Source organism: Salmo salar, chromosome ssa11, assembly GCF_905237065.1.
Source record: "Salmo salar chromosome ssa11, Ssal_v3.1, whole genome shotgun sequence".
Classification (NCBI taxonomy): domain Eukaryota; kingdom Metazoa; phylum Chordata; class Actinopteri; order Salmoniformes; family Salmonidae; genus Salmo; species Salmo salar.
Genome location: NC_059452.1, coordinates 97,496,958 through 97,520,862, shown reverse-complemented (window position 1 = coordinate 97,520,862; position 23,905 = coordinate 97,496,958). Strand labels below are relative to the sequence as shown.

General features: G+C 44.0%; 1 protein-coding gene across 1 annotated transcript in view; it reads right to left on the bottom strand.

The window, feature by feature from the left end:
• The window catches only part of LOC106563762 (A disintegrin and metalloproteinase with thrombospondin motifs 2), a 100,071-nt gene that overhangs the window by 22,620 nt on the left and 53,546 nt on the right, over positions 1-23,905 (bottom strand). Inside the window, exons 5-9 of the mRNA XM_045690151.1 lie at positions 8,411-8,494; positions 6,928-7,084; positions 6,447-6,552; positions 5,551-5,697; positions 1,234-1,366 (exon numbers count right to left, since the gene is read on the bottom strand). Of these exons, the coding sequence (XP_045546107.1) occupies positions 1,234-1,366; positions 5,551-5,697; positions 6,447-6,552; positions 6,928-7,084; positions 8,411-8,494 (627 nt within the window). The remainder of the gene's footprint in view (positions 1-1,233; positions 1,367-5,550; positions 5,698-6,446; positions 6,553-6,927; positions 7,085-8,410; positions 8,495-23,905) is intronic.

The following is a 23,905-nucleotide window of genomic DNA, read 5'->3' as shown; positions in this document are numbered from 1 at the left end:
TGTTGTCACTCACAGCATAATCTTGTTTAACCCAGAACTAAAATCTGGCGTGACTTGGTCAGATGTACCAGTTATGTTTACATAGTGTGTCCACAAGAGATTACTCACAGCACAGTACAGTCAGATACATTCGCAGGAGTATGTTTCACGAGTCACGTCTTAACGGCAGTGATTTAAACTACGTTGAAATCACCCCAGCTTTGCTTTTTCCATCACCATCAATCAAAATAACAATCTGCATAAGAACATACATGTAACCTGACCCTAAAGACATGGAAAACATCATGGAGGCATGTTCACGGTGTGTGTGTGTGTGTGTGTGTGTGTGTGTGTGTGTGTGTGTGTGTGTGTGTGTATACAAATGAAGATAGGTCTGTAAAATACGTCACATTACAGTCCACCAGATTCATAATATACTAGCTGTGAACGACACAAATGTTCATTAATGTCACAAAGAATAGACGGTGACATGGTTAAACACCCTGGCAGACACCTGGTTTGTGGACAACAGACAAAGAAGCTATGGACACACTTCTCTGGCCTAGGCTGATGCCTTACCTGCTTTGCTGAACGGGCCACCCTTTGCAGCTATGGAAATAGTTTGACAAGAAATTGAAGCAAAGTATCCAATAGACACTCCCTCCAATTTACTCCAGAATGTGATCCAGAAACGCGCTGTTAGAGCTGTTTTCATTTTCTTCTTTCCACATCAAACAAAAACCATCTCGCCCAAATAGTTCAGCCAAATAGTTCAGCCAATGAAACACATTTCAATATAACTGACTCTGAAATGCGGCTTTCCTCTTTAAAGAGGGACAATTAAACTTGTTCGGCATTGTTCTGTTTTTTCTTTTAAATCTAAAGAGGTCATACTGCACCAACAGATGTAATCAGCCTGCTTTTAACTCATGAGTTCATAAAAAATCACATTTGTTTCCCTGTATGCTTTAAAAGCTAAGATGGTATACAGTTTTATGGTCACACCCTGACCTTGACCTAGTTAAAGGGGTCAAGGAGGAAGTCAAGGAATGAAGTCAAGGACGATAGTCATAAGAGAGACGCTGGTGTGAAGCTCAGGCTCCGTTGGATTTGAGTACCATGAGGCCCAGATGGTGGCCTTAGTAAGAGATGGCTATTCAATTAAATTGGTAGCAGCGCTAGACACTGCTGGTGTGGCGACAGCTTGTTTGGGCATACGGGTACATACGGCTGTGATGTTGATGAAGGACTCACCGCCGTGCACATGGTGTAGCCGGCGCCAAAGTCAAAGCGACACTGCTCGTCCATGGAGTAGTGGATTCCTGGTAACTGTGGCAACGCCGGCCAGTCATGGTCGAAGGGGTCGTCACGGAGACAGTCATACGAGCTGTGGGAGGAAAACATATTCATTGGAGTTGAAGGGTTTGGTTTAGATCTATCAGTTTAATTGATTATCTCAAAATTGAATATTCATTGTATTTTACACTGTAATCCCATAAATCAGGGTTGTCAAAGATGTTTACATTTCCTTGCAGTCAAAATGTGCAAAAACGAGTTCTCTATCCATAGTTTTTTGGAATTTTCGATGCTCCTTGACTGTCTATTGATTATTGATGAGCTGGTCAGTCAAGAAACTGTATGAATGTAAGGGAAAGAGAAAGGGGGATACCTAGTCAGTTGTACAACTGACTGCATTCAACTGAAATGTGTCTTCCGCATCTAACCCAACCCCTCTAAATCAGAGAGCTGCAGGGGTCAATTGATGGTGCACATTGATTATTAGTGAGTTGAACAGTCAAGAAACTGTATGAATGTAGGTCCATTATCAGTTCTACAGAGTTTTCATTTGGTTTTAGCCTTTTTAAACTATATGAATTATATTTCCCTCAAACCACCACACCATTTGTTTGGAACCCTGCCATAAGGGATGAGCCCTAACCCTCCCTAATTAACCTAATCTAATCTGTACACACACAGAAACCTCCCTCCCTCCCTAATTAACCTAATCTAATCTGTACACACACAGAGACCTCCCTCCTGCCCTAATTAACCTAATCTAATCTGTACACACACAGAAACCTCCCTCCCTCCCTAATTAACCTAATCTAATCTGTACACACACAGAAACCTCCCTCCCTCCCTAATTAACCTAATCTAATCTGTACACACACAGAGACCTCCCTCCTGCCCTAATTAACCTAATCTAATCTGTACACACACAGAGACCTCCCTCCTTCACTAATTAACCTAATCTAATCTGTACACACACAGAAACCTCCCTCCCTAATTAACCTAATCTAATCTGTACACACACAGAGACCTCCCTCCCTCCCTAATTAACCTAATCTAATCTGTACACACACAGAAACCTCCCTCCCTCCCTAATTAACCTAATCTAATCTGTACACACACAGAGACCTCCCTTCCTCCCTCCCTGATTAACCTAATCTAATCTGTACACACACAGAGACCTCCTTCCCTCCCTAATTAACCTAATCTAATCTGTACACACTCAGAAACCTCCCTCCTTCACTAATTAACCTAATCTAATCTGTACACACACAGAAACCTCCCTCCCTAATTAACCTAATCTAATCTGTACACACACAGAAAACCTCCCTCCTGCCCTAATTAACCTCATCTAATCTGTACACACACAGAGATCTCCCTCCCTAATTAACCTAATCTAATCTGTACACACACAGAGATCTCCCTCCCTCCCAAATTAACCTAATCTAATCTGTACACACACAGAAACCTCCCTCCCTCCCTAATTAACCTAATCGAATCTGTACACACACAGAGACCTCCCTCCCTCTCTAATTAACCTAATCTAATCTGTACACACACAGAAACCTCCCTCCCTAATTAACCTAATCTAATCTGTACACACACAGAAACCTCCCTCCTGCCCTAATTAACCGAATCTAATCTGTACATACACAGAGACCTCCCTCCCTAATTAACCTAATCTAATCTGTACACACACAGAGACGTCCCTCCTGCCCTAATTAACCTAATCTAATCTGTACACACACAGAGACCTCCCTTCCTCCCTAATTAAACTAATCTAATCTGTACACACACAGAGACCTCCCTCCTGCCCTAATTAACCTAATCTAATCTGTACACACACAGCGACCTCCCTCCTTCCCTAATTAAACTAATCTAATCTGTACACACACAGAGACCTCCCTCCTTCCCTAATTAACCTAATCTAATCTGTACACACACAGAGATCTCCCTCCCTAATTAACCTAATCTAATCTGTACACACACAGAGACCTCCCTCCTTCCCTAATTAACCTAATCTAATCTGTACACACACAGAGACCTCCCTCCCTAATTAACCTAATCTAATCTGTACACACACAGAAACCTCCCTCCTGCCCTAATTAACCTAATCTAATCTGTACACACACAGAAACCTCCCTCCCTCCCTAATTAACCTAATCTAATCTGTACACACACAGAGACCTCCCTCCTTCCCTAATTAACCTAATCTAATCTGTACACACACAGAGATCTCCCTCCCTCCCTAATTAACCTAATCTAATCTGTACACACACAGAGACCTCCCTCCCTCCCTAATTAACCTAATCTAATCTGTACACACACAGAGACCTCCCTCCCTAATTAACCTAATCTAATCTGTACACACACAGAGACCTCCCTCCTGCCCTAATTAACCTAATCTAATCTGTACACACACAGAGACCTCCCTCCCTCCCTAACTAACCTAATCTAATCTGTACACACACAGAAACCTCCCTCCCTCCCTAATTAACCTAATCTATACACACACAGAGACCTCCCTCCCTCCCTAATTAACCTAATCTAATCTGTACACACACAGAGATCTCCCTCCCTCCCTAATTAACCTAATCTAATCTGTACACACACAGAGACCTCCCTCCCTCCCTAATTAACCTAATCTAATCTGTACACACACAGAGACCTCCCTCCCTAATTAACTTAATCTAATCTGTACACACACAGAGACCTCCCTTCCTCCCTAATTAACCTAATCTAATCTGTACACACACAGAGACCTCCTTCCCTAATTAACCTAATCTAATCTGTACACACACAGAGACCTCCCTTCCTCCCTAATTAACCTAATCTAATCTGTACACACACAGATACCTCCCTCCCTCCCTAATTAACCTAATCTAATCTGTACACACTCATAAACCTCCCTCCCTAATTAACCTAATCTAATCTGTACACACACAGAGATCTCCCTCCCTCCCTAATTAACCTAATCTAATCTGTACACACACAGAAACCTCCCTCCCTAATTAACCTAATCTAATCTGTACACACACAGAAACCTCCCTCCTTAATTAACCTAATCTAATCTGTACACACACAGAGATCTCCCTCCCTCCCTAATTAACCTAATCTAATCTGTACACACACAGAAACCTCCCTCCTTAATTAACCTAATCTAATCTGTACACACACAGAGACCTCCCTCCCTCCCTAATTAACCTAATCTAATCTGTACACACACAGAGACCTCCCTCCCTCCCTAATTAACCTAATCTAATCTGTACACACACAGAGACCTCCCTCCCTCCCTAATTAACCTAATCTAATCTGTACACACACAGAGATCTCCCTCCTTCCCTTATTAACCTAATCTAATCTGTACACACACAGAGACCTCCCTTCCTCCCTAATTAACCTAATCTAATCTGTACACACACAGATACCTCCCTCCCTCCCTAATTAACCTAATCTAATCTGTACACACACATAAACCTCCCTCCCTCCCTAATTAACCTAATCTAATCTGTACACACACAGAGATCTCCCTCCCTCCCTAATTAACCTAATCTAATCTGTACACACTCAGAAACCTCCCTCCCTAATTAACCTAATCTAATCTGTACACACACAGAGATCTCCCTCCCTCCCTAATTAACCTAATCTAATCTGTACACACACAGAAACCTCCCTCCCTAATTAACCTAATCTAATCTGTACACACACAGAAACCTCCCTCCTTAATTAACCTAATCTAATCTGTACACACACAGAGATCTCCCTCCCTCCCTAATTAACCTAATCTAATCTGTACACACACAGAGACCTCCCTTCCTCCCTAATTAACCTAATCTAATCTGTACACACACAGAGACCTCCCTCCCTAATTAACCTAATCTAATCTGTACACACACAGAGACCTCCCTCCTTCCCTAATTAACCTAATCTAATCTGTACACACACAGATACCTCCCTCCCTAATTAACCTAATCTAATCTGTACACACACAGAAAACTCCCTCCTTCCCTAATTACCCTAATCTAATCTGTACACACACAGAAACCTCCCTCCTGCCCTAATTAACCTAATCTAATCTGTACATACACAGAGACCTCCCTCCCTAATTAACCTGATCTAATCTGTACACACACAGAAAACTCCCTCCTTCCCTAATTACCCTAATCTAATCTGTACAAGACCATAAGACAACATAAAGCCATGTTATCCTCGGGTAGAGATGTGTATGTCCTAACTGTGGCACCAGAGAGAGGTCAGAGGTCAGCGTTGACCTGGACTCACTTCAGGTACTTGTTGAGCTCCTCCTGGCTGCATCGGGACCAGTGGAATCGATGGAAGGCAGCCTGCACCAGAGGGGCCATGATGCTTCCCATGGGCACCTCATCACCACACTCATTACCAGGGGGACCATCGTGCTCCATACCCAGCCTGACAGGGGAGGACAGGATGGCGTCACATAAACAGCAGGCACTAATTACACGTCTGGGAGTATGCATGCAGGTGTTCCGTGTGCTGTATTCATTTTCAATAGAGTTAACCTACAAAATGTAAATGCCTCTAACTGTAGTAATACATGTGTTTGTGTATACGGTGTGTTGAACGGTGTTTGTGTATACTGTGTTGAATGGTGTGTGTATACTGTGTGTTGAATGGTGTGTGTATACTGTGTGTTAAATGGTGTGTGTATACTGTGTGTTGAATGGTGTGTGTATACTGTGTGTTGAATGGTGTGTGTATAGTGTGTTGAATGGTGTGTGTATACTGTGTGTTGAATGGTGTGTGTATAGTGTGTGTTGAATGGTGTGTGTATACTGTGTGTTGAATGGTGTGTGTATACTGTGTGTTGAATGGTGTGTGTATACTGTGTGTTGAATGGTGTGTGTATACTGTGTGTTGAATGGTGTGTGTATACAGTGTGTTGAATGGTGTGTGTATACAGTGTGTTGAATGGTGTGTGTATACTGTGTGTTGAATGGTGTGTGTATACTGTGTGTTGAATGGTGTGTGTGTATACTGTGTGTTGAATGGTGTGTGTATACAGTGTGTTGAATGGTGTGTGTATACAGTGTGTTGAATGGTGTGTGTATACAGTGTGTTGAATGGTGTGTGTATACAGTGTGTTGAATGGTGTGTGTATACAGTGTGTTGAATGGTGTGTGTGTATAAGTGTGTCTCACACGTGTCCAGTCTCGTGTGCCACAACGAAGGCAGAGGAGAAGCCATCCTCGTGGTTGAGAGTGCAGCTCCGCACTGGGTGGCACATACCCGTCACAGGAGCGTAACCTAAGCAACGAGAGAAAGAGAGAGAGAGAGAAAGGAGAGAAAAAGTGAGTGAGAGAAAGAAAGAGAGAGACAACCTGACCCCTATGCTTATTGTTCAATGTAAGGTTATTTTGACCCTTGACTATTGTTGTTATTGTTGTCCCTTTGACCATATTGATTATTATTATTTTAATGATGTTAATATTGTAAATCTCCAAAGTAAGCTTTGGCAATACGTACATTGTTGTCATGCCAATAAAGCAAATTGAATTGAATTGAAAGCGAGAGAGAGAGAGAGAGAGAGAGAGAGAGAGACAGAGGAAGGAGTGTTTATATTGTATGCACACACCTGATGTGTATATTGTATGAGAGCACATTAATAATTATGTCCAGTACCTTGCATGCCGGAGGGGCCAAACTCCTGTCTGGTGAGGAAGATGGCATGGTCATGGTACTCTGCATCACTCCTGTCTTCCTTCTGCTGCAGGAAGGCCCAGCGACATACATTCTCCAGACTCTGAGACGGGTTCCCCAGCTCAATCAGACTCAAAGACTGGAGCCAATACAGGAAAGGACTGTCACCACATCACATCAGTCCCTTCTTACAAACTCTATAAGAGGATGTTGTATATTTCCCAGCATGTCTGCAGTGCATTGAAATTACTTTTTTCCAAAGTATTCGTGGCATATCCTGCTAGCCAGTAGGTGGTACTCTTGAAGTTCCAAATGCCTTAGAGGTGGCACACCGATGCCATGACAATTAGGAATTCTCTCACATAAACTGGCAATCACAGGCAATCCATAATACAATTCATGTAACTCCTAACACACAAAATGAGAAAAAGCCTTGTTCTGTAGTAACGGGGTTTTACTATTACCGTAAATTCCGGACTATAAGCCGCAACTTTTTTCCCAGGCTTTGAACCTCGCGGCTTAAACAATGACGCGGCTAATATATGGATTTTTCACGCTTTCAATTTTTTTTTTTCAAAAAACACATTCTGTGACGTGCTCAGTTTTTGGCGGCATGAAGCTTTCATTAGACCAATGAAATTGCCGAACGGGTTAAGGTCAAACAACTTTTTTGTTTACTGTTTAGATTAAATCGAGCGCTCTCAAACTTCCCATCATTCTGATTACGGTAGTCGTTTTGTCACCCTCATCATGGCAAAGACACGGAGAAATGTATATGATGCAGCTTTCAAGTTGAAGGCGATTGATCTGGCTGTTGGAAAAGGAAATAGAGCTGCTGCACGGGAGCTTGGTCTTAATGAGTCGATGATAAGACGTTGGAAACAGCAGCGTGAGGAATTGACTCAGTGCAAAAAGACAACTAAAGCTTACTGCTAATTTTTTATTTTTTGTTACAAGCCGTGTTTCGTTAAAGCCTATTTATTTTTGTTACAAGCCGTGTTTCGTTAAAGCCTATTTATTTTTGTTACAAGCCGTGTTTCGTTAAAGCCTGTGTAAAGTTCATTTGTTTCAATGTACCGGTAGGCACCTGCGGCTTATAGACGTGCGGCTTATTTATGTTCAAAATAATCTTTTTTTTTTATTCAGTGGGTGCGGCTTATATTCAGGTGCGCTTAATAGTCCGGAAATTACGGTAAATACACTGTTACCAAAAGTAGATACAGTACAGGTGGATTATTTTCTTTAAATCTTTTTAAAATTGTATTTGGCATTTTAAACATTATACAGACAGGGAGAGGGCAAAACACAAGCTGATCTCCTACTGCATCAACCCCACACCAACCCCCCAAGCTCCAACAGAGCTCCACCCCAATACCAGAGTACAGGAGTATTTCAACATGGGGATCTCCTACAGGTTACATCTGCTGACCATGTTAGTGAATGACTGAGACCTACTGTGTCTTACCTTTGCAGGACACAACATGATGATCCGGACCAGAACCACGTTGATGTGGGCACCCAGGGTACCATCCTGGTAAATCTCATTCACCTGCAGAGACAGACAAACAGACAAATAGACAACCAGACATAGGCATGTGGCCTGACAATACAGCACATGATCTTATACCACAGCATTGTTGAATACTAGTTTTTGATTGGCTAGAAATGCATTCTAGAGTGGGCATTAATACCAGATAGATGGACAATTGGAATGCATATCACCTGCCTGACTTATTTGAGAGAGATCGGATATAGTGCAGGTTAACGGGACCTGGTACATCTCCATCTGACATTGATATGTTGGAATTTGATCAATGCATCATTAGTTTGCACCTTTTCCCCAAAAATGCACCTCTTTCTAGAAATGCACCTCTTCCCCAGTAATGCACCTCTTTCTAGAAATGCACATTTTCCCCAGAAATGCACCTCTTTCTAGAAATGCACCTCTTCCCCAGAAATGCACCTCTTTCTAGAAAAACACCTCTTCCGCAGAAATGTACCTCTTTCTAGAAATGCGCCCCTTCCCCAGAAATGATACTCTTTCTACAAATCTACCTCTTCCCCAGAAATGCTCCTCTTTCTAGAAATGCACCTATTACCCAGAAATGCTGACATTTCAAAAAATGCGCCGCTTCCCCAGAAATGATACTCTTTCTACAAATGTACCTCTTCCCCAGAAATGCACCTCTTCCCCAGAAATGCACCTCTTCCCCAGAAATGCACCTCTTTTCCAGAAACGCACATCTTCCCCAGAAATGCTCTTCCTGTAATGTGATATAAATGTGTCTCTCTCTCTGAGAGGAGGTCATATTCAAAAAGTCTCCACACATACAACTAGCGTACAAAACATTATGAACACTAATATTGAGATGCACCTAGCGCTGTGGCGTTATTTTATAGCATGAAGAATACAATTGAACAAATGATTTGAGGGAGTGCGCATATGCGGTTATTCTGTGTTGAGCGGTTAACAAAGAAATAGGTAGTCATATATGCTTCATTTAGAGTTATTAATGTAACTTTAGTTGTTCTACAAACATTGGGCTGTATGTTTTGATTTTTATACATTGCAAGGCTGCATGATGTGACTCTAATGATGATTTGAAAAAAGTTGCTTGAAAGGCATGAGCTCTGCTTTGTTTCTTTGCGCAGGCTGTACACACTACATCAGTCTCTGATTCACAATTTGACAAGCACTTGATAATGCCTCGAATTTAAAGGTGGCATCCCCTTTGTGTGGCCCGTAATTCATCCTAAAATAATCCATGCCTTTTGTGTCCAGTGGCCATTGTGCCCTTGGCCCGGAGTGCTGTGCGCTCTGATGTACTTCTCACTCACATGGCTCTCCATCACCTGATTCTGTCTTTCTCACAGGCTACAAGTGAAGACAGAAACACCAGGGACGCAACTACGCACATCCTTATCAAATTCCTAGGTGCATATTGAAGATATTGGAAGATTTATCCACGTTTACTTTTTGTCAGCCAACAAGATAAGTAGGCCTAATGAACAGCAAAAGCACTAGCCTATGTCAGTCTACTATCCCCCACAGCACAAAAGTCGACCTATTCTATTCTGTGTGAGAAATAAATATTCCAAACATAGTCTTGGACAGTTGTGGGATGCGATAGATCTCAAATTACAGTTTTTGGCTCAATTCTCGAATGAGAATGATTTTTTTCAAAACAATAAGTTAAAATCTCTGAACAATTAGTTTCTTGTTCACACCAGATTTAAGCAAATTGCATGTGTTTTGGCACATGTGCAAAAGAGGAAGTACAATTGTCTACAATTTGCACAATAACTACATGCACATGGCTGATCAAAACTGATGAGTTGATTCTCAGTGAAATTGTCATACTCTTCACAACTTCTAAACATTCTTTCATCATGTGAGCCATCACATGCAAAATGATCCATTAAATTATCAAAATCTGTCAGACATACATGTATATTCTGTAAATATCAATGACATGGAATGTTTGTGATGTCAGCTAAATTGGCAAATTACCTGCCAGGTGACATAGTAATGAAATAGGAATCACAATCTTACCAATCAAGTTTGGAAGCATATACAGTTGAAGTCGGAAGTTTACATACAGTTTAGCCAAATACATTCAAACTCAGTTTTCACAATTCCGGATATTTAATCCTAGTCAAAATTCCCTGTCTTAGGTCAGTTAGGATCACCACTATATTTTAAGAATGTGAAATGTCTGAACAATAGTAGAGAGAATGATTTATTTCTGCTTTTATTTCTTTCATCACATTCCCAGTGGGCCAGAAGTTTACATACACTCAATTAGTATTTGGTAGCATTGCCTTTAAATTGTTTAACTTGAGTCAACCATTTTATGTAGCCTTCCACAAGCTTCCCACAATAAGTTGGGTGAATTTTGTCCCATTCCTCCTGACAGAGCTGGTGTAACTGAGTCAGGTTTGTAGGCCTCCTTGCTCGCACACGCTTTTTTAGTTCTGCCCACAAGTTTTCTATGGGCCTGAGGTCAGGGCTTTGTGATGGCCACTCCAATACCTTGACTTTGTTGTCCTTAAACCATTTTGGCACAACTTTGGAAGTATGCTTGGGGTCATTGTCCATTTGGAAGACACATTTGCGACCAAGCTTCAACTTTAACTTGCTTCAATATAGCCACATAATTTTTGTTCCTCATGATGCCATCTATTTTGTGAAGTGCACCAGTCCCTCCTGCAGCAAAGCACCCCCACAACATAATGCCACCCCCGTGCTTCACGGTTGGGATGGTGTTCTTCGGCTTGCAAGCCTCCCCCTTTTCTTCCAAACATAACGATGGTCATTATGGCCAAACAGTTCTATTTTTGTTTCCTCAGACCAGAGAACATTTCTCCAAAAAGTACAATCTTTGTCCCCATGTGCAGTTGCAAACCGTAGTCTGGCTTTTTTATGGCGGTTTTAGAGCAGTGGCTTCTTCCTTGCTGAGCGGCCTTTAGGTTATGTCGATATAGGACTCGTTTTACTGTGGATATAGATAATTTTGTACCTGTTCCTCCAGCATCTTCACAAGGTCCTTTGCTGTTGTTCTGGGATTGATTTGCACTTTTTGCACCAAAGTTCTTTCATCTCTAGGAGACAGAACGCGTCTCCTTCCTGAGCGGTATGACGGCTGCATGGTCCCATGGTGTATATACTTGTGTACTATTGTTTGTACAGATGAACGTCGTACCTTCAGGCATTTGGAAATTGCTCCTAAGGATGAACCAGACTTGTGGAGGTCTACAATTTATTTTCTGAGGTCTTGGCTGATTTCTTTTGATTTTCCCATGATGTCACGCAAAGAAGCACTGAGTTTGAAGGTTGGCCTTGAAATACATCCACAGGTACCCCTCCAATTGACTCAAATGATGTCAATTAGCCTATCAGAAGCTTCTAAAGCCATGACATCTTTTTCTGGAATCTTCCAAGCTGTTTAAAGGCACAGTCAACTTAGTGTATGTAAACTTCTGACCCACTGGAATTGTGATACAGTGAATTATAAGTGAAATAATCTGTCTGTAAACAACTGTTGGAAAAATTACTTGTGTCATGCACAAAGTAGATGTCCTAACCAACTTGCCAAAACTATAGTTTGTTAACAAGAAATTTGTGGAGTGGTTTAATAACGAGTTTTAATGACTCCAACCTAAGTGTATGTAAACTTCCCACTTCAACTGTATATGGAGCTTGCCCACAGCACAATCACTACAATTTTTGAACATGGAGGAACATCACAACCCTGAACAGCAGCTTCATGCTCATGGAAGAGAAAGAAGAAGATGTGTAAGAATGCGTGGTGGTGGTGGTGTTTGGGGAAGACATAATAGAGGAAGAGGTAGAAGGCAAAGAATAAGAGTCCCTAATGAAATCAGAGCCACAATTGTGGACCATGTCATAAACCATGGTCTTACAATGGAAGGGGCTGGTCGGAGAGTACAGCCTAATGTAAACTCGTCCACAGTGTCATCAATTATGCAAACATACCACAGGGAAAACAGGTAAATATGTACCCGTTCTTTACTTTTGTTTTGGAATTTCATTCACAACAATACAGCAACTATTGTAAAGGTAAATGCAAGTCTGAAAATCACAATGTACCGTAAGACATATATGAGGAATATACAGTAATACAGCACAATTTGAATACAATATACTATCTGTAACATGATCTATTTGTGAATTCTACATGTCATATATAGGACTGCACAACGACCTCATGCTGTTGGCAGAGCAGCAGTATTCAGCCATCAGCAAGAACACGAAATTTGCAACATGGTCATAGCCAACAATTCCATCAGGCTAAGAGAGATCCAAAGTGCAATCATAAATGACAACAATATCTTCACAAATATCAATTCTGTCAGCATTTCCACTATAGACAGAGTTTATAGACACCAGTATGTCCAGGTAGGAGCTGTGGTACCAGTATGTCCAGGTAGGACCTGTGGTACCAGTATGTCCAGGTAGGAGATGTGGTACCAGTATGTCCAGGTAGGAGCTGTGGTACCAGGATGTCCAGGTAGGAGCTGTGGTACCAGTATATCCAGGTAGGAGATGCGGTACCAGTATGTCCAGGTAGGAGCTGTGGTACCAGTATGTCCAGGTAGGAGCTGTGGTACCAGTATGTCCAGGTAGGAGCTGCGGTACCAGTACGTCCAGGTAGGAGATGTGGTACCAGTACGGCCAGGTAGGAGCTGTGGTACCAGTATGTCCAGGTAGGAGCTGTGGTACCAGGATGTCCAGGTAGGAGCTGCGGTACCAGTATGTCCAGGTAGGAGCTGTGGTACCAGTATGTCCAGGTAGGAGCTGTGGTACCAGTATGTCCAGGTAAGAGCTGTGGTACCAGTATGTCCAGGTAGGAACTGCGGTACCAGTATGTCCAGGTAGGAGCTGCGGTACCAGTATGTCCAGGTAAGAGCTGTGGTACCAGTATGTCCAGGTAGGAGCTGTGGTACCAGTATGTTGAGGTAGGACCTGTGGTACCAGTATGTCTAGGTAGGAGCTGTGGTACCAGGATGTCCAGGTAGGAGCTGTGGTACCAGTATGTCCAGGTAGGAGCTGTGGTACCAGTATGTCCAGGTAGGAGCTGCGGTACCAGTATGTCCAGGTAAGAGCTGTGGTACCAGGATGTCCAGGTAGAAGCTGCGGTACCAGTATGTCCAGGTAGGAGCTGTGGTACCAGTATGTCCAGGTAGGAGCTGTGGTACCAGTATGTCCAGGTAGGAGCTGCGGTACCAGTATGTCCAGGTAGGAGATGTGGTACCAGTATGGCCAGGTAGGAGCTGTGGTACCAGTATGTCCGGGTAAGAGCTGTGGTACCAGGACGTCCAGGTAGGAGCTGCGGTACCAGTATGTCCAGGTAGGAGCTGTGGTACCAGGATGTCCAGGTAGGAGCTGCGGTACCAGTATGTCCAGGTAGGAGCTGTGGTACCAGCATGTCCAGGTAGGAGCTGTGGTACCAGTATGTCCAGGTAGGAGCTGCGGTACCAGGATGTCCAGGTAGGACCTATGGTACCAGTATGTCCAGGTAGGAGCTGTGGTACCAGTATGTCCAGGTTGGAGCTGTGGTACCAGTATGTCCAGGTAGGGGCTGTGGTACCAGTATGTCCAGGTAGGAGCTGCGGTACCAGTATGTCCAGATAGGAGCTGCGGTACCAGTATGGCCAGGTAGGAGCTGCGGTACCAGTATGTCCAGGTAGGAGCTGTGGTACCAGTATGTCCAGGTAGGAGCTGTGGTACCAGTATGTCCAGGTAGGAGCTGCGGTACCAGTATGTCCAGGTAAGAGCTGTGGTACCAGTATGTCCAGGTAGGAGCTGTGGTACCAGTATGTCCAGGTAGGAGCTGCGGTACCAGTATGTCCAGGTAGGAGCTGCGGTACCAGGATGTCCAGGTAGGAGCTGCGGTACCAGTATGTCCAGGTAGGAGCTGTGGTACCAGTATGTCCAGGTAGGAGCTGTGGTACCAGGATGTCCAGGTAGGACCTGTGGTACCAGTATGTCCAGGTAGGAGCTGTGGTACCAGTATGTCCAGGTAGGAGCTGTGGTACCAGTATGTCGAGGTAGGACCTGTGGTATCAGTATGTCTAGGTAGGAGCTGTGGTACCAGGATGTCCAGGTAGGAGCTGTGGTACCAGTATGTCCAGGTAGGAGCTGTGGTACCAGTATGTCCAGGTAGGAGCTGTGGTACCAGTATGTCCAGGTAGGAGCTGTGGTACCAGTATGTCCAGGTAGGAGCTGTGGTACCAGTATGTCCAGGTAGGAGCTGTGGTACCAGTATGTCGAGGTAGGACCTGTGGTACCAGTTTGTCCAGGTAGGAGCTGTGGTACCAGTATGTCCAGGTAGGAGCTGTGGTACCAGTATGTCCAGGTAGGAGCTGTGGTACCAGAAGATCCCACCACCAAAGGACCAAGCAGCGTGGGCCGATGGACTGGACATGGGAGGACATCCTGGATGTCAAAGGATCCTGGACGTGGGAGGAGATCCAGGCCGGAAGGGATTACCTCCCATGGGAACAGGTGGAAGCAGCGAGGGAGGTACAGCGACAAGATCGACAGGCAAGGCAACAACGGCGGCCCGAGAGGCACACGGGTAGATTGGCTAAGGTGGTTTTAAGACCTGAGCCAACTCCCTGTGCTTACCGTGGGGAGCGAGTGACTGAACAAGCACCGTGGTATGCAGTGATGCGCACTGTGTCGCCCATGCACACTCACAGCCCGGTGTGCTCAGTACAAGCTCCTCACCATTGCCGTGCTAGAGTTGGCCGTCAGCCAGGAAGAAGTGCGCCGGCTCAGCGTATCTGGTCTCCAGTGCGTCTCTACGGCCCAGGTTATCCTGTGCCTGCTCTACGCTCGGTACCCCCTGTTCACCAGCGCAGCACAGTTCGTCCTCTACCAGCGCCCTGCCCTTGCTGGGCTACAGTGACCATCCAGCCAGAACGGGGTGTGCCAGCCCTGAGCTCCAGACCTCCGGTGCGCCTCCACGGCCCAGTGTACCCTGTCCCTGCTCTGCGCACCCAGTCTCCTGTGCGTCTCCCCAGTCCGGTGAGACCGGTTCCAGCTCCACGTAGGAAGCCTCCAGTGATGATCAATGGTCCAAAGCCTCCAGTGATAATCCATGGCACGAAGCTTCCAGTGATGATCCATGGCCGGAGCCTGTAGGGATGATCCATGGCACGAAGCCTCCAGTGATAATCCATGGCCTGGAGCCTCCGGTGATGATCCATGGCACAAAGCCTCCAGTGATGATCCATGGCGCGGAACCTGTAGTGTTGATCCATGTCACAGAGCCTGCAGCGACGGTCCCCAGTCCGGAACCTACAGAGACGCTCTCCAGTCCGGAGCCTCCAGCGACGCTCTCCAGTCCGGAGCCTCCAGCGACGCTCTCCAGTCCGGAGCCTCCAGCGACGCTCCCCAGTCCGGAGCCTCCAGCGACGCTCCCCAGTCCGGAGCCTCCAGCGACGCTCCTCAGTCCGGAGCCTCCAGCGGCGTTCCTCAGTCCGGAGCCTTCAGCGACGGTCTGCAGCCCGGAGCCTTCAGCGACGGTCTGCAGCCCGGAGTCTTCAGCGACGGTCTGCAACCCAGAGTCTTCAGCGACGGTCTGCAGCCCAGAGTCTTCAGCGACGATCTGCAACCCCGAGTCTTCAGCGACGGTCTGCAGCCCCGAGTCTTCAGCGGCGGTCTGCAGCCCAGAGTCGTCAGCGGTGGCCTGCAACCCAGAGTCTTCAGCGGCGGCCTGCAACCCAGAGTCTTCAGCGGCGGTCGGCAGTTCAGAGCCTCCGGCGATGATCCACGGTCTGGTTCCTCTGGCGACACAGAAGCGGGGGGATCAGCGGGCGGTGTGGGGGCTACGCCCCGAACCAGAGCCGCCGCCAAGTATAGATGCCCACCCGGACCCTCCCCTATAGGTTCAGGTTTGCGGCCGGGAGTCCGCACCTTTGGGGGGGGGTACTGTCACGCCCTGACCTGAGAGAGAGGGTTTGTTTCTCTATGTGGTTAGGTCAGGGTGTGGGTGGGTGGGCATTCTATGGTGTCTATTTCTTGTGTTGAGCCGAGTATGGTTCCTAACCAGAGGCAGCTGTCTATCGTTGTCTCTGATTAGGAATCATACTTAGGCAGCCTTTCCCCGCCTGTAGTTGTGGGATCTTGTACTGCTTGTTAAGCCTGCAAGACGTTACGGTCATTGTCATTGTTTATTCTTTTGTTTGTAGTGTTCTGATTTATAATTAAATAACAAGATGAACACTCAGTCAAGATGAACACTCATGAAGTGTTTGATTAGATTTTCGATTACATTTTCTTTGATGTCAGAGTGATTAGAGGGACAATAAGAGTCCTGAGTACCAGGCAGCCCTAGTTGCACCCCCTTTCCCCCCTCAGAACAGCCTCAAATCGTCGGGCATTGACTCTACAAGGTGTCAAAAGTGTTCCACAGGGATGCTGGCCCACAGTTGTGTCACGTTGGCTGGTGGACAATTCTTGATAGACACGGGAAACTGTTGAGCGTGAAAAACCAAGCAGCGTTTCAATTCTTGGCCCTTACCCTGCTCAAAGGCAATGCAATATTTTGTCTTGCCCATTCCCCCTCTAAATGGCACACATACAAAATCCATGTCTCAATTGTCTCAAGGCTTAAAAATCCTTCTTTAACCTGTATCTTCCCCTTCATCTACACTAATTGAAGTGGATTTAACAAGTGACATCAATAAGGGATCATAGCTTTCACTTGGATTCACCTGGTCAGTCTGTTATGGATACTCAGTGTATGTTATGTCTTCTGTCACAGTTCCAGTCCCAACTGTCAGAGATCAGTGAGAGAAGAGAGGCAGGCGCTTTACATGGCATCCCAGTGACCCTCTGACCCCGTCTGGCTGTATCTGACTCCATCTGTCCCTGTCTGTCTCACTTTCTGCCTGCCTGTCTGTCTGCCTGCCTGTTTGTCTCTCTCTGTCTGATAGTCTGTCACACCTTAGTCTGACCCCAGTCTCATTACTCATTCACTCATCTTACCTGTCCTGGCCAGGGCCCCAGGGGAGGAGGCCCAAAACACAGTGCAGGGAGAGAGGGTTTTCTTTTGGGGGGGTGTGCGAGAGAGAGAGAGGTAAGTGTAGAGGTATAGAGGGAGGACAGTCCCGTCAGATAGACTGCTCTAATGAGGAGAGGCAAGGAGAACAGGGAGAAGATAGAGAGCAGAACAGACATGCACACTGACTAACACACTGACAGACTGACTGACTAACACACTGACTGACTGACTGACTGACTGACTGACTAACACACTGACAGACAGACAGACAGACAGACAGACAGACAGACAGACAGACAGACAAAAATGTATATCTTTTTTTTTAAATAAATTTGAGTTCCATGAAACAGCTTGGGAGTTTGACAGTGGGAGAAAAAGGTGGATGGAGACAGAGCGAGAGAGAAAGAGAGAGAGAGCAAGAGATCGAGAGAGGGAGAGAGAGGCTCGAGGGAGGGAGGATAGAAAATATAGGATAATGCAAAAACCAACTCTGATGGAAAATCTTTAGCTGTATTATTATATCAGATTTAATCTATTACACGTAGTAGCCATCTTATCATTTTACAATAGGCCATTACAGGGTTTCTTGACAAGACTAAAATGACAATATTATAGAATTTGCGTTGGAGTTCAGATACCTGATTCCTTTATGTATTATGCAATTGAATGCAGTTGAATTGGCACCAATGCACAATACTCCAAAGGGAGTCTATCAGAGCCGTTAAGGACCAGTCACCAGTCAGGAGAACACTGCCTGTCTCCCTCATGCTCTCTAGCGCTCTCTCCTCTTCTTCTACATAAGAGTTGCTAAGCAACCTTTAGAAGATGTCCTTGGTAGAAACCCCCTGGGATCCTGGGGCTGGGCAACTCACTCCTGATGGGCGGGGCCAGCTGCACCTGAGCCCTGAGCCTGTCTGTCTGAATGCCTGCAAATCAAACTTAATTTATATAGCAAATCCCCTCACAGAGGATGCATTTCTTAATAAATAAAATAATACAAGTTAAGAAAGATAAAAATACATTTTTTTTCTCTAAAATGAGACCAATAAAATATTCAAACAAAAATAAAATAACAATGGACATGAGAGACTAATCCATTAAAATAAATAAGATAAATAGAATGGGATAAAATAAATCAAATAGATAGTATGACTAAAACCAGCTTAAGTAAAAGCATGGTAAAGTAGACTCTGACTACTTTGGCGGCTGAGAAAGTATTTTTTAAACCTCTCGCTTTGTGCTGGATGTGTCAATGTGTAGTTAATACATGCATAGACTGTGAGCAGAATTACTGTTAATACATGCATAGACTATGAGCAGAATTACTGAATTACTGTCTTAGGACCTCAATTAGCCAAGAAATCTCTAGTTTGAACGAGATGGTTTTCTTGAAGCTGTGCCGTGCCATTTTCCCTAGATTTTCCCCCCATGTGGGCCAGCCCCCTAGTCAATGAGCTTCAGACCCTAGCATTTGAGTGACAGCTAGCAAGCGGCCTGCCCAGCGTTATCAAATGAGGTTGCAGGGCAGGCCCAATGGCTAAGTGGACACAGCAGAGAGAGAGAGAGAGAGAACAAGGACGTGGTGCACATATCTGCACATATGTGACGTAGTAAGCATTTTTCGGGGATGACTTTTGGCTCCTGAGTGCCACTTTCAGAACTACTGGCTAAAAAGTATACAGAAGTACCAGAGAATCTCTTTAAGATCTTAAAAATCTCAAAAGTTTCTGAGGTCCTAAGATCTTCTGGCAGGCTGTTCCAAAGGCCAGGAACTATGGTCAGTATTCTGGTTCAAGGCCATTTAATGCCTTGAACATTGACGCAGGTGGGGTGCGTCACTTGAGTGGGTTGAGTCACTGACGTGATCTTCCTGTCCGGGTTGGCACCCCCCTTGGGTTGTGCCGTGGCGGAGATCTTTGTGGGCTATAATCTGCCTTGTTTTAGGATGGTAAGTTGGTGGTTGAAGTTATCACTCTAGTGGTGTGGGGGCTGTGCTTTGGCAAAGTGGGTGGGGTTATATCCTGCCTGTTTGGCCCTGTCCGGGGGTATCGTCGGATGGGGCCACAGTGTCTCCCGACCCCTCCTGTCTCAGCCTCCAGTATTTATGCTGCAGTAGTTTATGTGTCGGGGGGCTAGGGTCAGTCTGTTATATCTGGAGTATTTCTCCTGTCTTATCCGGTGTCCTGTGTGAATTTAAGTATGCTCTCTCTAATTCTCTCTCTCTTTCTCTCTCTTTCTCTCTTTTTCTCTGTTTCGTCCTCTCTCTCGGAGTACCTGAGCCCTAGGACCATGCCTCAGGACTACCTGCCCTGATGACTCCTTGCTGTCCCCAGTCCAACTGCTGCTCCAGTTTCAACTGTTCTGCCTGCAGCTATGGAACCCTGACTTGTTCACCGGATGTGCTACCTGTCCCAGACCTGCTGTTTCAACTCTCTAGAGACAGCAGGAGCTGTAGAGATACTCTCAATGATCGGCTATAAAAAGCCAACTGACATTTACTCCTGAGGTGCTGACCTGTTGCACTCTCGACAACCACTGTAATTATTATTATTTGACCCTGCTGGTCATCTATGAACATTTGAACATCTTGGCCATGTTCTGTTATAATCTCCACCTGGCATAGCCAGAAGAGGACTGGCCACCCCTCATAGCCTGGTTCCTCTCTAGGTTTCTTCCTAGGTTCTGGCCTTTCTAGGGAGTTTTTCCTAGCCACCGTGCTTCTACACCTGCATTGCTTGCTGTTTGGGGTTTTAGGCTGGGTTTCTGTACAGCACTTTGTGACATCAGCTGATGTAAGAAGGGCTTTATAAACACATTTGATGTGATTAGATTTAATGCTTTAAAAAAATTATTAAAGCAATTTTACAACTATAGAAACTAACAGGCAACCAATGCAGAAACTTTAAAACGGGTGGTATGGGTGCTCTCTTTCTGGTCTTAGCTAGCACAAGTGCTGCAGCATTCAGAATTAATTGGAGTTGGCTAATGCTTTAAGTAACACTTCTATGAAGAACATGCATATAATGCTTTATAACACCCTTTATAATGATCTATAACACTGACTATAGGCATCTATAATAACTCTGTCTGTCTTATAATATTTCTGTTGACCTGAGAGGGGGCCACTGAATGGCCACCATGTCAGGCAGAGCAACACGATTTCTGGGTGCACCGGTTTAAGTGAGAATTGATTTTGTTGGATTCAACCTATTCCTATGCTTCAGTGGATCATGTTACAGCTAAATGACTCCTCTCAATGAGGAATAACAAAACTGTCGTACAGTGTGTTTCTGGGTCGTGCAATTGATCTTGTTTTCATCAAATATTTCACAGCTGATATTTCTAGAAAATGAGCTGTCATGAAGCTTTCCAATAATTGTAGAGTGAATAGTACTCTACTGAATCAAGTGAAATAGTAAAGGCCTGCTGTTACAGATACAGCTGTGAAGCCGTTTCCTGCCTTAGCTGAATCAAATAATCATATGATCAGTATTTACAAGACACCCATCGCACCCATCTCTCCATGTTCCTCTCACACAAACTCTTTAGCCCTCTCTCTTATACGAATCTCCCGTCCCCCGTTTCATTCCTGCCCTCCTCTCTCCATATCGCTTCCTGGATCTGCCCCCTGCCTGTGCCTCCTACCCCATCCCAAACCCTGTGTTAATAACCCCGGCAGCAGGGTCCTCATTACCACTGGCCCTTGTCCTGACCCACCAGAGGAAATGGGCAGGATTCTGTTAGCTCGTATTCACTAACTAGGTAGCTGGCTGATTCTGTTCACTCGTATTCACTAACTAGGTAGCTGGCTGATTCTGTTCACTCGTATTCACTAACTAGGTAGCTGGCTGATTCTGTTAGCTCACATTCACTGGCCAGGTAGCTGGCTGATTCTGTTAGCTCGTATTCACTGGCCAGGTAGCTGGCTGATTCTGTTAGCTCGTATTCACTGGCCAGGTAGCTGGCTGATTCTGTTAGCTTGTATTGACTGGCCAGGTAGCTGGCTGATTCTGTTAGCTTGTATTGACTGGCCAGGTAGCTGGCTGATTCTGTTAGCTTGTATTGACTGGCCAGGTAGCTGGCTGATTCTGTTAACTTGTATTCACTGGCTGAATCTTTTAGCTTGTATTTACTAGCTAGGTAGCTGGCTGATTGAAACCAGAGAGGCCAGAGTGCCAGAAAATCATTATAATCAAATGAATAATGCTACAAGGTCTCACACAGGATCTACTGAACATTCATCTGAGGAGAAATGGGTGGTGGAACAGACAAATATTATAAAGGAAAAAACACATGAAACAGTGAAAGGGAAGCACATAACACAGGTTAGAGGATGATTTTGTGGTAGAAAGGTGGAAATGGCTGAATGTGTGAACAGGGTGAAGTGTAGTGTAGCGTTATGTAGTAAAGTGTTGTGTAGTGTAGTTTAGTGTTATGTAGTGTAGTGTAGTGTTGTGTAGTGTATTGTTATGTAGTGTAGTTTAGTGTTATGCAGTGTAGTGTAGTATAGTATAGTGTTATGTAGTCTAGTGTTGTGTAGTGTAGCGTTATGTGGTGTAGTGTTATGGAGTGTAGTGTTATGTAGTGTAGTTTAGTGTTATGTAGTGTAGTGTTGTGTAGCATAGTGTTATGTAGTGTTATGGAGTGTAGTGCTGTGTAGTGTAGTGTTATGTTGTGTAATTTAGTGTTATGGAGTGTAGTGTTATGTAGTGTAGTTTAGTGTTATGTAGCATAGTGTAGTATAGTATAGTGTTATGTAGTGTAATTTAGTGTCATGGATTATAGTAATATGTTGTGTAGTGTCGTGTTGTGTAGTGTTATGTAGTTGTATGTTTAGTGGTATGTAGTGTAGAGTTATGTAGTGTAGTTTAGTGTTATGCAGTGTAGTGTTATGTAGTGTAGTTTTGTGTTATGTAGTGTAGTTTAGTGGTGTGTAGTGCAGTTTAGTGTTATGTAGTGTAGTGTTATGTAGTGTATTTATGTAGTGTAGTTTTATGTAGAGTAGTTTAGTGTTATGTAGTGTAGTGCTATGTAGTGTAGTTTAGTGTTATGTAGTGTAGTTTAGTGTTATGTATTGTAGTGTTATGTAGTGTGATATATTATAGTGTTATGTAGTATAGTGTAGTGTTATCAATTATAGTGTGGTGCAGTATAGTATAGTATATTGTTGTGTAGTGTAGTATAGTGCTATGTACTGTAGTGTAGTGCTGTGTAGTGTTATCTAGTGCAGTTTAGTGCTGTGTAGTGTGGTGTAGTTTAGTGTTATGTAGTATTATGTAGTGTAGTTTAGTGGTATATAGTGTAGTGTTAAGTAGTGTTATGTAGTGCAGCGTAGTATAGTATAGTGTTATGTAGTATAGTGCTGTGTACTGTAGTGTTATGTAGTGTAGTGTAGTATAGTATAGTATTATGCAGTGGAGTGGAGTGTTGTGTAGTGTATTGTAGTGTAGTGTTATGTAGTGAGGTATAGTTTAGTTGTATGTAGTGCAGTGTTGTGCAGTTTAGTGTTAAGTAGTGTAGTTTAGTGTTATGTAGTGTAGTGTTATGTAGTGTAGTGGTGTATAGTATATTCTTATGTAGTGTAGTGTAGTATAGAGTTATGTAGTGTAGTTTAGTGTTATGTAGTGTAGTGTATTTATGTAGTGTAGTTTTATGTAGAGTAGTTTAGTGTTATGTAGTGTAGTGCTATGTAGTGTAGTTTAGTGTTATGTATTGTAGTGTTATGTAGTGTAGTATATTACAGTGTTATGTAGTGTAGTGTAGTGTAGTGTTATGAATTATAGTGTGGTGCAGTATAGTAATATGTTGTGTAGTGTTGTGTTGTGTAGTGTTTTGTAGTGTAGTGTCGTGTTATGTAGTGTAGTTTAGTGGTATGTAGTGTAGTGTTATGTAGTGTAGTTTAGTGTTATGCAGTGTAGTGTTATGTAGTGTAGTTTTGTGTTATGTAGTGTAGTGTTATGTAGTGTAGTTTAGTGTTATGTAGTGTAGTTTAGTGGTGTGTAGTGCAGTTTAGTGTTATGTAGTGTATTTATGTAGTGTAGTTTTATGTAGAGTAGTTTTGTGTTATGTAGTGTAGTGCTATGTAGTGTAGTTTAGTGTTATGTAGTGTAGTGTAGTGTAGTGCTATGTAGTGTAGTTTACTGTTATGTAGTGTAGTTTAGTGTTATGTAGTGTAGTGTTGTGTAGTGTTATCTAGTGCAGTTTAGTGGTATATAGTGTAGTGTTAAGTAGTGTTATGTAGTGCAGCGTAGTATAGTATAGTGTTATGTAGTATAGTGCTGTGTAGTGTAGCGTTATGTAGTGTAGTGTAGTGTAGTATAGTATTATGTAGTGGAGTGGAGTGTAGTGTAGTGTAGTGTAGTGTTATGTAGTGAGGTATAGTTTAGTTGTATGTAGTGCAGTGTTGTGCAGTTTAGTGTTATGTA